At 44.1% G+C, this 12,060-nt stretch overlaps 1 protein-coding gene across 3 annotated transcripts in view; it reads left to right on the top strand.

Annotated features, from left to right (window-relative positions):
* Positions 1–12,060, top strand: part of SUSD1 (sushi domain containing 1) — a 209,146-nt gene that overhangs the window by 130,730 nt on the left and 66,356 nt on the right. For all 3 annotated transcript variants that reach the window (XM_088838275.1, XM_088838276.1, XM_055427584.2), the window contains one exon: positions 463–502. In XM_088838275.1, coding sequence (XP_088694401.1) covers positions 463–502 — 40 coding nt within the window. The remainder of the gene's footprint in view (positions 1–462; positions 503–12,060) is intronic.

Raw genomic sequence — 12,060 nt, 5'->3', positions numbered from 1 at the left:
CAGACCCTTTGAATGCTTGGTGATCATAAGGCTAAATTGTAAGGTGTTACAGCTGAGTGAGACTTTTCTTTTTTGGCCACACTGCACAGCATGCAGGATCTTAGTTCCCTGTCCAGGGATTGAACCAGCAACCCCTGCAGCAGAAGCACAGAGTCTTAACCACTGATTGTTTTTGCTGTTCAGTCGCAAAGTCGTGTCTGACTCTTTGTGCCCCATAGACTGTAGCATGCCAGGCTCCTCTGTCCTCCCCTGTCTTCCAGAGTTTGCTCAAATTCATGTCCATTGAGCTGGGGATGCTATCTTAACCACTAAACCACCAGGTAGGTCCCCAGGATAAGACATTAAACATCATGTTGTCCACAATAAGAGATAAAACCCTGCAACTTGGAGGGCAAAGGTGTGTTATTTAAACTGACATCACATGCTGCCCAGTTACATATGTTGCTGTACTTTCCTTTACAGGTGAGAAGAAGTGCCTGTGCAGTCTGGGCTCATGTAAAAGGTAAAACCATTTTCTGTCCTCATTTCTCCTGTGCTCACTCGGCAGCATCAAGTGTCTCATCATTAGTGAGGTTTCTTTTTAAACTGTCACAGGTGATGGAAGCACATCTCAGACTAGCCGTAGCTGAAAAGGATGGGGGTGGTGGGAGCGTGGCGTCACGGGACTGGGAGGGGGCACTCAACACCACGCGTGGGGCTCTCCCTTTCTCTCTGCCTCTTGTCTCCTCTGTTTCTAAGTGTGAGGGGCTTCACTTCCTTCTACTGTGCACTGCGTGGTGGGCAGGATGGGCACCAGCTGCCCCATGTTAGCCACATCAGTGGGGACAGACAGGTTTTCAGTTCCGGGAGTCTCTTCTTCTAGGCAGGTGACTATCCAGTGGATGAATCACTGTTAACAGGGGATGGGGTAGAATGATTGGCCTGCCTGGGGTTTGGGGCTTACTGGTATGTCTGATTGGGGGGCAGATCAGTGTGATGGGCAATCCCACAAGGGTTGCAGTGAGAGGGGGATATGAAAAGAGGAACAGCAAACTGTGTTGGCAGACCAAAGCAAAGAGCCACAAACAGGCCACTACTTTCAACCATTTGGCTCCTTCTCATGCATGTACACGTATGCACACGCACACATACGCACACACACACACACACACACACAATTTAGAAAAACATCCTCCATTAAGAAAGTGGAATTATCCTCCATATAACCAAAAATGGAACTTGAGAGGAAGACAGTCCAAAGGTGGATCTGTACTAAATCCAGGTCCAAGACCAAGGGATGATCCATTCCTCTTGACCTACTTAATCTAGATGTGCTTCTCATGATCTGCTTAGCAATCTGTGATTAAATGGCACATTAAACAGTTCTCAAATCACAATATATAATACGAAAGGGAAAGACAGATAATCACAATAAATACATTCATTTAGAAAGGAGGAAAAGGGCTTTCCTGGTGGTCTAGTGGTTAGGAGTCTGCCTTGCAATACAGGAGACACTGGTTTGTTACCTGGTCCTGGAGGATCCCATATGCTGTGGGGCAGCTAAGCCTGTGATACAACTACTGAAGCCCATGCTCACCGGAGCCCATGCTCTGCAGCAAGAGAGACCAGTGCAACGAGAAGCCTGTACACTGCAACTAGAGAGCAGCCCCCACTTGCTGCAACTGGAGAAACCCTCGTGATGCAATGAAGACCCAGCACAGCCAAAAAATAACTAAATAAACAAAATCATTAAAAAGTGGGAAAAAAAGATTAAGAGCCGTGCTGTGCAAGACTTCCCTGGTGGTCCAGTGGTTAAGAATCTGCCTGCCGGTGCAGGGGACACAGGTTCGAGCTCTGGTTGGAAACTAAGATCCCACATGCTGCAGGGTGACTGTGCCCGTGCTCTGCAACTACTGAGCCTGCCACACTCTAGAGCTCATGCATTGCAACTAGAGAAGCCAAAAACGCAACAACTAAAGAAGCCTGCATACTGCAACTGAGACCCAGCACAGCCCCCCTGCCTTCTCCCGCAAAAGAACCATGCAGTTGCCAGGGGGCCAATACCAATGACCCCATCCTGCTGGACAGGAAAAGCAAGTCTCTCCTGGGCTGACAGCAGAATGGGTCACCTGCTCAGTCATTTTGGCTGCCTCAGGCCCTGCCTGATTGATGGGGGAGCACCTTGTCCCTTTGCTCCAAAGCTCTCCCTAGAGATGCAGCGGGGAGGAGCCCTGGTGAGGACCCTACAGCTCAAACCTTCTGCTTCTCGGGGGGCAGTGATCTGGGTGGAGGAGTTGCCTTAGGGATTGAGCTACCACATGTCTTGTTCGCCAGGCTGGGATTTCCCTGGCAGGACATTTCTGTAAACCAGAGGGCAGTCAGCCACTGGATTTGACTCATAGGAATTCCATTAATTTATAGCTAATACCAGAAATCTTGTCAAGTTTATGACCTTTTTGAGTCTGGACCTTTTCCTTGTGGTTCATGCATCCTAGCAACTGCCTGAGGAATTCTGCTCGTAGCCTGGAGTATCAGTTTAACTCCTTAGATCCTGTCCCTCACCTCAGAGCAGCATAAAACAATAGGCTGAGTTGGTTAGGAAAAGCCTGCATCACCCTGCTTCCAGGAGGGTTCCACTAGATGGTGCCTTACAACTGGGGGATGTGTTACCCTTTCGGTGGAGGGCACCTAGCTGGAAATGATTGGGAGGGACCTGGAGCACCAAGCTTCCTTCATTTGTCTGAAAGTGAAAGTCGCTCAGTCGTGTCCGACTCTTTGTAACCCCATGGACTATATAGTCCATGGAATTCTTCAGGCCAGAATACTGGAGTGGGTAGCCTTTCCCTTCTCCAGGGGATCTTCCCAATCCAGGGATCAAACCCAGTTCTCCTGCATTGCAGGTGAATTCTTCACCTACCGAGCTATCAGGGAAGCCCCCCTTCATTTGTTTGCTTATCCCCTAAACTCATCTCCCATCTTTTTATCTCTCATCGCACCAACTTCAACAAGGGTAGCGCGCATGGCATTTCACTGGGCATTGAGCCTCACTTGACTGCCAGCCATCTTGGATTGTATATTGCCAGGCAGTGAGGGTCTCTCTCTTTCTTCAGTTTTCTTGTGAAAATAATTTACATATAATGTTGTGTGAATTTAAGGTGTTTAGTGTGATTTGATTCATGTATATACTGTAAAATGATTACCGCCATGAGGTTAGTTAATATCTCCATCACCTCGCATAATCACCGTATAATATGTAATTTATATATATACATATATATATATATATAAAATCTGTGTATATATGAATGTTTAAGATCTACTCTCCTAGCAGCTTCCAAGTGTACAATACAGTACTGTTAACTATAGTCACCACACTATACACTAGATCCCCAAAACTTACCTATCTTACATCTGGAAGTTTATACCCTTTGATCAATATCTCATTTCCCCTACCCCCCGGCCCCTGACAACCACCATGCTACTGTTTCTGTGACTTCAGCTTTCTAAGATTCCATGTGTAATTGAGATCATTCCACATTTGTCTTTCTATGTCTGATTTAACTTCACTTAGCATCACAAGTGAGGGCCTCTCTTAACAAAGATGTGTGCCGGTACATTTCTGTTTTCCGGTTAGCTAAGCCCCCTTTCTTGGAATTGAATGATGGCCACAAGAAACAATCACACATTCCAACATTTGGAAATTTTTCTGTCAGTCCATTCCCAAAAGTTTAAAGGGTGGAAAGGAGTTCCTACAAGGAAAAGAGGTACTTCTATCAGAAAAATAGAAACATACAAGCATTGTGGATAGGCCCTTCAGAAACAATAGCTTCCAGAATCTACTGCTTTCCTCAGCTGTTTGGTGTGAGTAACAAACTCAAACTAGATAGAAGAAATGGCCAAAGAGCTGGCCATGGACATTCTACCGAGATTAACAGGAAAGATTTTGCTTTGGAAATATCTAAGTGGTTTTTGGCAGTACCCTTTCCCCCTCATATTGAAGAGATTTTGAACCTTTAAATACAAGCTACTAGAAAGCTCTGAGGTAATAGAAAACCCACTGTGGTGTTGAAGTTTTGAAGGGAACGCTAGCACAGATACATCTATGTACAGGGTTAACTTGGGTGGTCACTCACCTGGCAGTCTCCTTTTGCAAAAGTTTTGGAGACTGCCTTTACAAAAAGCAATCTGGAGAGAACTAGGATCCAGATTAGTCCTGAGATTGTTTCGGTTCACTCGTGCCCAAGTAACAGCCCCATTCTTGCTTTTGCCCGCTGATGAATTATGCTATTTTCAGTTCAGTTCAGTTCAGTTCAGTCGCTCAGTCGTGTCCGACTCTCCGCGACCCCATGAATTACAGCACGCCAGGCCTCCCTGTCCATCACCAACTCCCGGAGTACACTCAAACTCATGTCCACAGAGTCGGTGATGCCATCCAGCCATCTCATTCTCCGTCGTCCCCTTCTCCTCCCACCCCCAACCTTTCCCAGCATCAGAGTCTTTTCCAGTGAGTCAACTCGTCGCATAAGGTGGCCAAAGTATTGCAGTTTCAGCTTTAGCATCAGTCCCTCCAATGAACATCCAGGATTGATCTCCTTTAGAATGGACTGGTTGGATCTCCTTGCAGTATAAGGGACTCTCAAGAGTCTTCTCCAACAGTTCAGTTCAGTTCAGTCGCTCAGTCGCGTCCGACTCTCCACGACCCCATGAATCACAGCACGCCAGGCCTCCCTGTCCATCACCAACTCCCGGAGTACACTCAAACTCATGTCCACAGAGTCGGTGATGGCATCCAGCCATCTCATTCTCCGTCGTCCCCTTCTCCTCCCGCCCCCAACCTTTCCCAGCATCAGAGTCTTTTCCAGTGAGTCAACTCGTCGCATGAGGTGGCCAAAGTATTGCAGTTTCAGCTATAGCATCAGTCCCTCCAATGAACACCCAGGATTAATCTCCTTTAGAATGGACTGGTTGGATCTCCTTGCAGTATAAGGGACTCTCAAGAGTCTTCTCCAACACCACAGTTCAAAAGCATCGATTCTTCGGCAATCAGCTTTCTTCACAGTCCAACTCTCACATCCATACATGACCACGGGAAAAACCATTGCCTTGACTAGACGGACCTTGGTTGGCAAAGTAATGTCTCTGCTTTTTAATATACTATCAAGGTTGGTCATAACTTTCCTTCCAAGGAGCAAGCGTCTTTTAATTTCATGGCTGCAATCAGCATCTGCAGTGATTTTGGAGCCCAAAAAAATAAAGTCTGACACTGTTTCCACTGTTTTTCCATCTATTTCCCATGAAGTGATGGGACCAGATGCCATGATCTTTGTTTTCTGAATGTTGAGCTTCAAGCCAACCTTTTCACTCTCCTCTTTCACTTTCATCAAGAGGCTTTTGAGTTCCTCTTCACTTTCTGCCATAAGGGTAGTGTCATCAGCATATCTGAGGTTATTGATATTTCTCCCAGCAATCTTGATTCCAGCTTGTGCTTCTTCCAGCCCAGCGTTCCTCATGATGTACTCTGCATATAAGTTAAATAAGCAAGGTGACAATATACAACCTTGACGTACACCTTTTCCTACTTGGAACCAGTCTGTTGTTCCATGTCCAGTTCTAACAGTTGCTTCCTGACCTGCATACAGGTTTCTCAAGAGGCAGGTCAGGTGGTCTGGGATTCCCATCTCTTTCAGAATGTTCCACAGTTTATTGTGATCCACACAGTCAAAGGCTTTGGCATAGTCAATGAAGCAGAAATAGATGTTTTTCTGGAACTCTCCTGCTTTCTCCATGATCCAGCGGATGTTGGCAATTTGATCTCTGGTGCCTCTGCCTTTTCTAAAACCTGCTTGAACATCTGGGAGTTCACGGTTTACATACTGCTGAAGCCTGGCTTGGAGAATTTTGAGCATGACTTTACTAGCGTGTGAGATGAGTGCAATTGTGTGGTAGTTTGAGCATTCTTTGGCATTGCCTTTCTTTGGGATTGTAATGAAGATTGACCTCTTCCAGTCCTGTGGCCAGCACTACCTTTCGCATATTCCCCTAAGAGGGCTTTGTGATGACGACCAGGGAGCCAGCAGTGGGTTTGATGGGAAATGCTGAGGCCTGAGCTCCGTTGCCTGAGTCCTGCTCGTAATCAGTCTAGTGTCTTGTAAATTGTATTTAACTTGGCTGGTTCTGTATTGCCTTCCTCCAAGATCTCTGCGATCCTTCTCAGCCACAAAGGACTTGAGCCTGTGTTTTCTTGAGTCATAGCACAAGATCATCTGATACGTGAGATGATGAGAAAGTGTACATTCTCATCAGGGAACATTCTTTAGTCACAGGCATGAAACCTCTGAGTCATTTATGACTCCTCCTCTTTCTCTTTTAGCCCACATTTTGCACTTGGGCAGGCCTCTCTGTCATTTCTGTGTTCACTCCCTGAGCAGAGGCCTTTGGACGACTGGCCAAGCCTATTTCTTATCTCCCATCAGAGTGTTCAGGGGTTCCCTCTTCCCTCCAACCTACCCTCCCACCAGACATGTTAATAAGATGCAGTACCGATTTTCTGATTTTCCCTGGTGGTCCCGCCAGGGTTCTCCACTACTTCTTTTTTTAAAAGTTCTTTTGGGGGGAATTTATTTCTGTGTCTTTTGGCTGCTCTGCGTCTTTGTCGCTGCACAGAGCCTTTCTATAGTTGCAGTGAGTAGAGGCTACTCTTTCTTGCAGTGCTCAGGCTTCTCATTGCGGTGATTTGTCTTGTGGAGTGCCAGCTCAGTAGCTGTGGTTAACAAGTTTAGCTGCTCTGCAGCATGGGGAATCTTCCTGGACCGGGGATCGAACCTGAGTCTCCTGCATTGACAGGCAGATTCTTAACCACTGGTCTGCCAGGGAAGTCCTGCCAGTACTTCTTAGTCTGGTTTCCAAGGCCTCAGTTGGACACCAATGTACCCTTCTGATTGCATCTCCATTCTTCTCCATTTAAACCAATGTGCCCGCACTTCTCTGCCTATGTCCCTTCTTTTTTCTCCTTAATGTCTTCACTGATATGATTCTGTGCTTACTTTCACCTGGATCACCCTCTAATCTTCCTGCAATTTCTATTTATTACAATCCCTCCTGTTCTTCAAGATTAAAATCAAATGCCGTTTTTCCCTTGGCACGTTGAAGATTTCCTCCACAGGAGAGGATCTCTCTCCCTCCCTCCGTTCAGTCATTCTAGTACTTTCAAGCCACTGGTGCACTTGTCTTTTCTTACTAGATTTCATACCCTTGAGGGACAGCATTTAAAGAGCTAGAGCAGTGCCTGGTAAGCAGTAGGTATTTAACCAAAATTTATTGGATTGGGTTGATGATTACTGGGGAACTAGTAGTACAGTCTGATGAAAAATGAAGCATAGTTGGTGCAATACTATCAAATAAGCCAGAGAAGAGTGACACCCAGATATAAGGGTATGTATATGTGTGACTGTGCTATGCATGTGTGTATATACATGCACACACACACTCATTGTGAACCTTCGTAATTGTAGTAGGTAGCACTGTCTTAATAATACAGCCTCACAAATTCCTGGTCCCTGGGGTACAGCCACCTGCTCTTACTTATTCATAGACTATTCTAGTTGTTGCTGTGAAAGTATTTAAAGATGTAACTGAAGTCCCAAATAGGAAGATTATCCAGGTGGACCTGATCTTATCATGCAAGCCCTTTAAATCTGTGTCTAGAAGTCAGAGACAGGGGAGTTTGGAGGTTCCAAGGGAGAGATGCATTTGATATAATGATTTCTCCTACTGGCTTTGAAGGTGGGGAGGGCCACATGGCAAGGATGCTGGCAGCCTGTAGGAGGGGAGCGGCCCTCGGCTGACAGCCAGTAATAACATGGGGACCTCAGTCCTACAACTGCAAGGAACTGAATTTAGCCCACAAGCTGCATGAGCTTGGAAGCAGATTTTCTCCAGAGACTTCAGAGAGAAATGCAGACATCCTGACATCCTTATTTCAGCCCTGTAAGAGCCTGAGTGTGCCTGAACTTCTGACCAATGGAACTGTGAGCAGATAAATGGGTGCTACTGCTAAATCTATGGTAATTTGTTAAGCTGCAAGAGAGGATGAATTCGATAATTTCCTGATTCATCAGGTTTTATTTATCTCTAAATTAGTTTTCTACTTTGATTTTCTTTGCCATCTTCTACTCCTCAGGGGCAACTTCCCAGACGGCACTAGTGGTAAAGAACCCGCCTGTCAATGCAGGAGACAGGACACGCAGGAATCCCTGGGTCAGGAAGATCCCCTGGAGAAGGGTATGGCAGTCCACTCCAGTATTCTGGCCTGGAGAATCCCACAGGCTGAGGAGTCTGGTGGGCTACACTCCATAGTGTCGCACAGAGTTGGACACGACTGAAGTGACTTAGCACGCATGCATGCACTCCTCAGGGGATTCAAGCAAGGGAACCCTAGAATAGCAAAGAGAAATTTAACACACTCAATAGAAGTCACAGTGCCATTATATGTACCTTTTGGAGAACAGAACTGTTGCTTTCAAAAAATGACCCTGCTGGTGTAAATTCGTGAAAAAAGTCCATAACCATAGGAAGTCCTCAAACTGTCACAAAAATCTAAGAGTAGAAATAGGGCCTTTTAAACTGATTCTTCAGCACCTGTGATATTTCCATTAGTGAAGAGGTTAAAGGTAAGGCCAGGGAAGCCCTGTCACTCCTCCTGAGCCCTGTACCTCTTCGGGGAGTCACCCTACAGAGACTGGTTTAAGCCTCATGGATTAATTGGTTAAAGAATGAGTCAGTGAGAATCTAGGATATACACATGATTCACTCACTTGGGTTTCTAAAAGAATGTTCTACAAGTGATTGAGAAGAAAAATGGCATGAAATCATGGAAGGGAAGATTAGCCAGATGGCAGAGCTTTGAAAAATGTAATACCCATTGGCTGGTTGTAAATCTTCTCAGAAATTTACGTGGGAAGTCCCTAAAGAAGCATGTGGCTATACCATGATTGGATTGTCTCAAGTTCACAGAGAACATGTACAGTGTAGAAAAAAAGACATAGAACCAGGAGCTGTTCTACCAGCAAGAATCATGCCAATATTAGCAATAGTAACATTTGCAATTGCTTATGGTGTGCCAGGCACAATTCTAACCTGTCTGAACTCAATTATTTCTCACAATAATCTCATAAGGTGGCTACTGTGGCTGTGATTCCCATATTATTGGAGCATCCCTCAGTGGGGAAACTGAAGCCCAGAATGGCTGAATAACTTGCCCAAAGTCACACAGTTGGGAAGTGATAGTGTCCAATACAGACTTGGTCAATCTGACTCCAGTATTCAAGCTTTGAAATTCTTTTATATATTTGGGTCTGTTTCTGGGCTTTCTACTTTAAAAAAATTATTTTTAAAAATGTATTTATTTTTGACTGCACGGTGTCTTTACTGTGGTACATGGGCCTGTCATTGTGGTGGCCTCTCTTGTCGCAGAGCACAGGCTTTAGAGCTCAGGCTCAGTAGTTGTGGCCAACAGGCTTAGTTGCCCCAAGGCATGTGGAATATTCCCAGACCAAGGATCAAACCTGTGACCTCTGCATTGGCAGGTGGATTCCTAACCATTGGACCACCATGAAAGACCCTGGGCTAATAGAAGGGGCATATCTTAACATAATAAAAGCTATATATGACAAACCCACAGCAAACATTATCCTCAATGGTGAAACACTGAAAACATTTCCCCTAAAGTCAGGAACAAGACAAGGGTGCCCACTCTCACCACTACTATTCAACATAGTTCTGGAAGTTTTGGCTACAGCAATCAGAGCAGAAAAAGACATAAAAGGAATACAAATTGGAAAAGAAGAAGTAAAACTTTCACTGTTCGCTGATGACATGATCCTCTACACAGAAAACCCTAAAGACTCTACCAGAAAACTACTAGAGCTAATCAATGAATACAGTAAAGTTGCAGGATATAAAATCAACACACAGAAATCCCTTGCATCCCTATACACTAATAATGAGAAAATAGAAAGAGAAATTAAGGAAACTATTCCATTCACTGTTGCAATGAAAAGAATTAAATACTTAAGAATATATCTACCTAAGGAAACAAAAGACTTGTACATAGAAAACTATAAAACACTAGTGAAAGTAATCAAAGAGGACACTAATAGATGGAGAAATATACCGTGTTCGTAGATTGGAAGAATAAATATTGTGAAAATGAGTATACTACCCAAAGTAATTTATACATTCAATGCAATCCCTATCAAGCTACCAACTATATTTTTCACAGAACTAGAACAAATAATCTCACAATTTGTATGGAAATACAAAAAACCTCGAATAGCCAAAGCAATCTTGAAGAAGAAAAATGGAACTGGAGGAATTAACCTGCCAGACTTCAGGCTCTACTACAAAGCCACAGTCATCAAGACAGTATGGTACTGGCATAAAGACAGAAATATAGATCAATGGAACAAAATAGAAAGCCCAGAGATAAAACCACGCACCTATGGACACTTTATCTTCGACAAAGGAGGCAAGAATATAAAATGGACAAAAGACAGTCTCTTTAACAAGTGGTGCTGGGAAAACCAGTCAGCCACTTGTAAAAGAATGAAACTAGAACACTTCCTAACACCATACACCAAAATAAACTCAAAATGGATTAGAGAGCTAAATGTAAGACCAGATTCTATAAAACTCCTAGAGGAGAACGTAGGCAAAACACTCTCCGACATAAATCACAGCAGGATCCTCCATGACCCACCTCCCAGAATATTGGAAATAAAAGCAAAAATAAACAAATGGGACCTAATTAAAATCAAAAGCTTCTGCACAGCAAAGTAAACTATAAGCAAGGTGAAAAGACAGCCTTCAGAATGGGAGAAAATAATAGCAAATGAAGCAACTGATAAAGGATTAATCTCCAAAATATACAAGCAGCTCCTGCAGCTCAATTCCAGAAAAATAAGTGACCCAATCAAAAAATGGGCCAAAGAACTAAACAGACATTTCTCCAAAGAAGACATAAAGATGGCTAACAAACACATGAAAAAATGCTCAACATCCCTCATCATCAGAGAAATGCAAATCAAAACCACAATGAGATACCATTTCACACCAGTCAGAATGGCTGCTATCCAAAAGTCTACATGCAATAAATGCTGGAGAGGGTGTGGAGAAAAGGGAACCCTCTTACACTGTTGGTGGGAATGCAAACTAGTACAGCCACTATGGAGAACAGTGTGGAGATTCCTCAAAAAACTGGAAATAGAACTGCCATATGATCCAGCGATCGCACTCCTGGGCATACACACCGAGGAGACCAGAATTGAAAGAGACACATGTACCCCAATGTTCATTGCAGCACTGTTTATAATAGCCAGGACATGGAAGCAACCTAGATGTCCATCTGCAGATGAATGGGTAAGCAAGCTTTGGTACATATACACAATGGAGTATTTTTCAGCCATCAAAAAGAATGCATTTGAATCAGTTTTAATGAGGTGGATGAAATTGGAGCCTATTATACAGAGTTAAGTAAGCCAGAAAGAAAAACATCAATACAGTATACTAACGCATATATATGGAATTTAGAAAGATGGTAACCTTAACCCTGTATACGAGACTGCAAAAGAGACATAGGTATATAGAACAGTCTTTGGGACTCTGTGGGAGAGGGTGAAGGTGGGATGATTGGGGAGAACAGCATTGTAGCATGTATATTATCATGTGTGACCAGTCCAGGTTCGACGCATGGTACAGGATGCTTGGGGCTGGTGCACCGGGATGACCTGGAGAGGGGATGTGGGGAAGAGGGAGGTGGGAGGGGGTTCAGGAGGGGGGGCACATGTACACCCGGGGCGGATTCATGTCAGTGTATGGCAAAACCAACCAATATATTAATGTAAGGTAATTTACCTCCAATAAAATAAATTAAAAAAAAAAGAAAGACCCCGGGCTTTCTATTTTGTTCCGATGTATTCTTTCCTGTACTGATACTACACACTTTTAATATCTAGCCATTTAAGTCACTCCTGATTTTTTCTTTATTAATTTCTAATCTAATCAGAGAGCTTCCTCCCATTTTAT

Source organism: Moschus berezovskii, chromosome 7, assembly GCF_049115385.1.
Source record: "Moschus berezovskii isolate FMDL1 chromosome 7, NW_MosBer_1.0, whole genome shotgun sequence".
Taxonomy (NCBI): Eukaryota; Metazoa; Chordata; class Mammalia; order Artiodactyla; family Moschidae; genus Moschus; species Moschus berezovskii.
The sequence above is the reverse complement of the archived record's forward strand: the minus strand, read 5'-3'. Positions and strand labels throughout refer to the sequence as shown.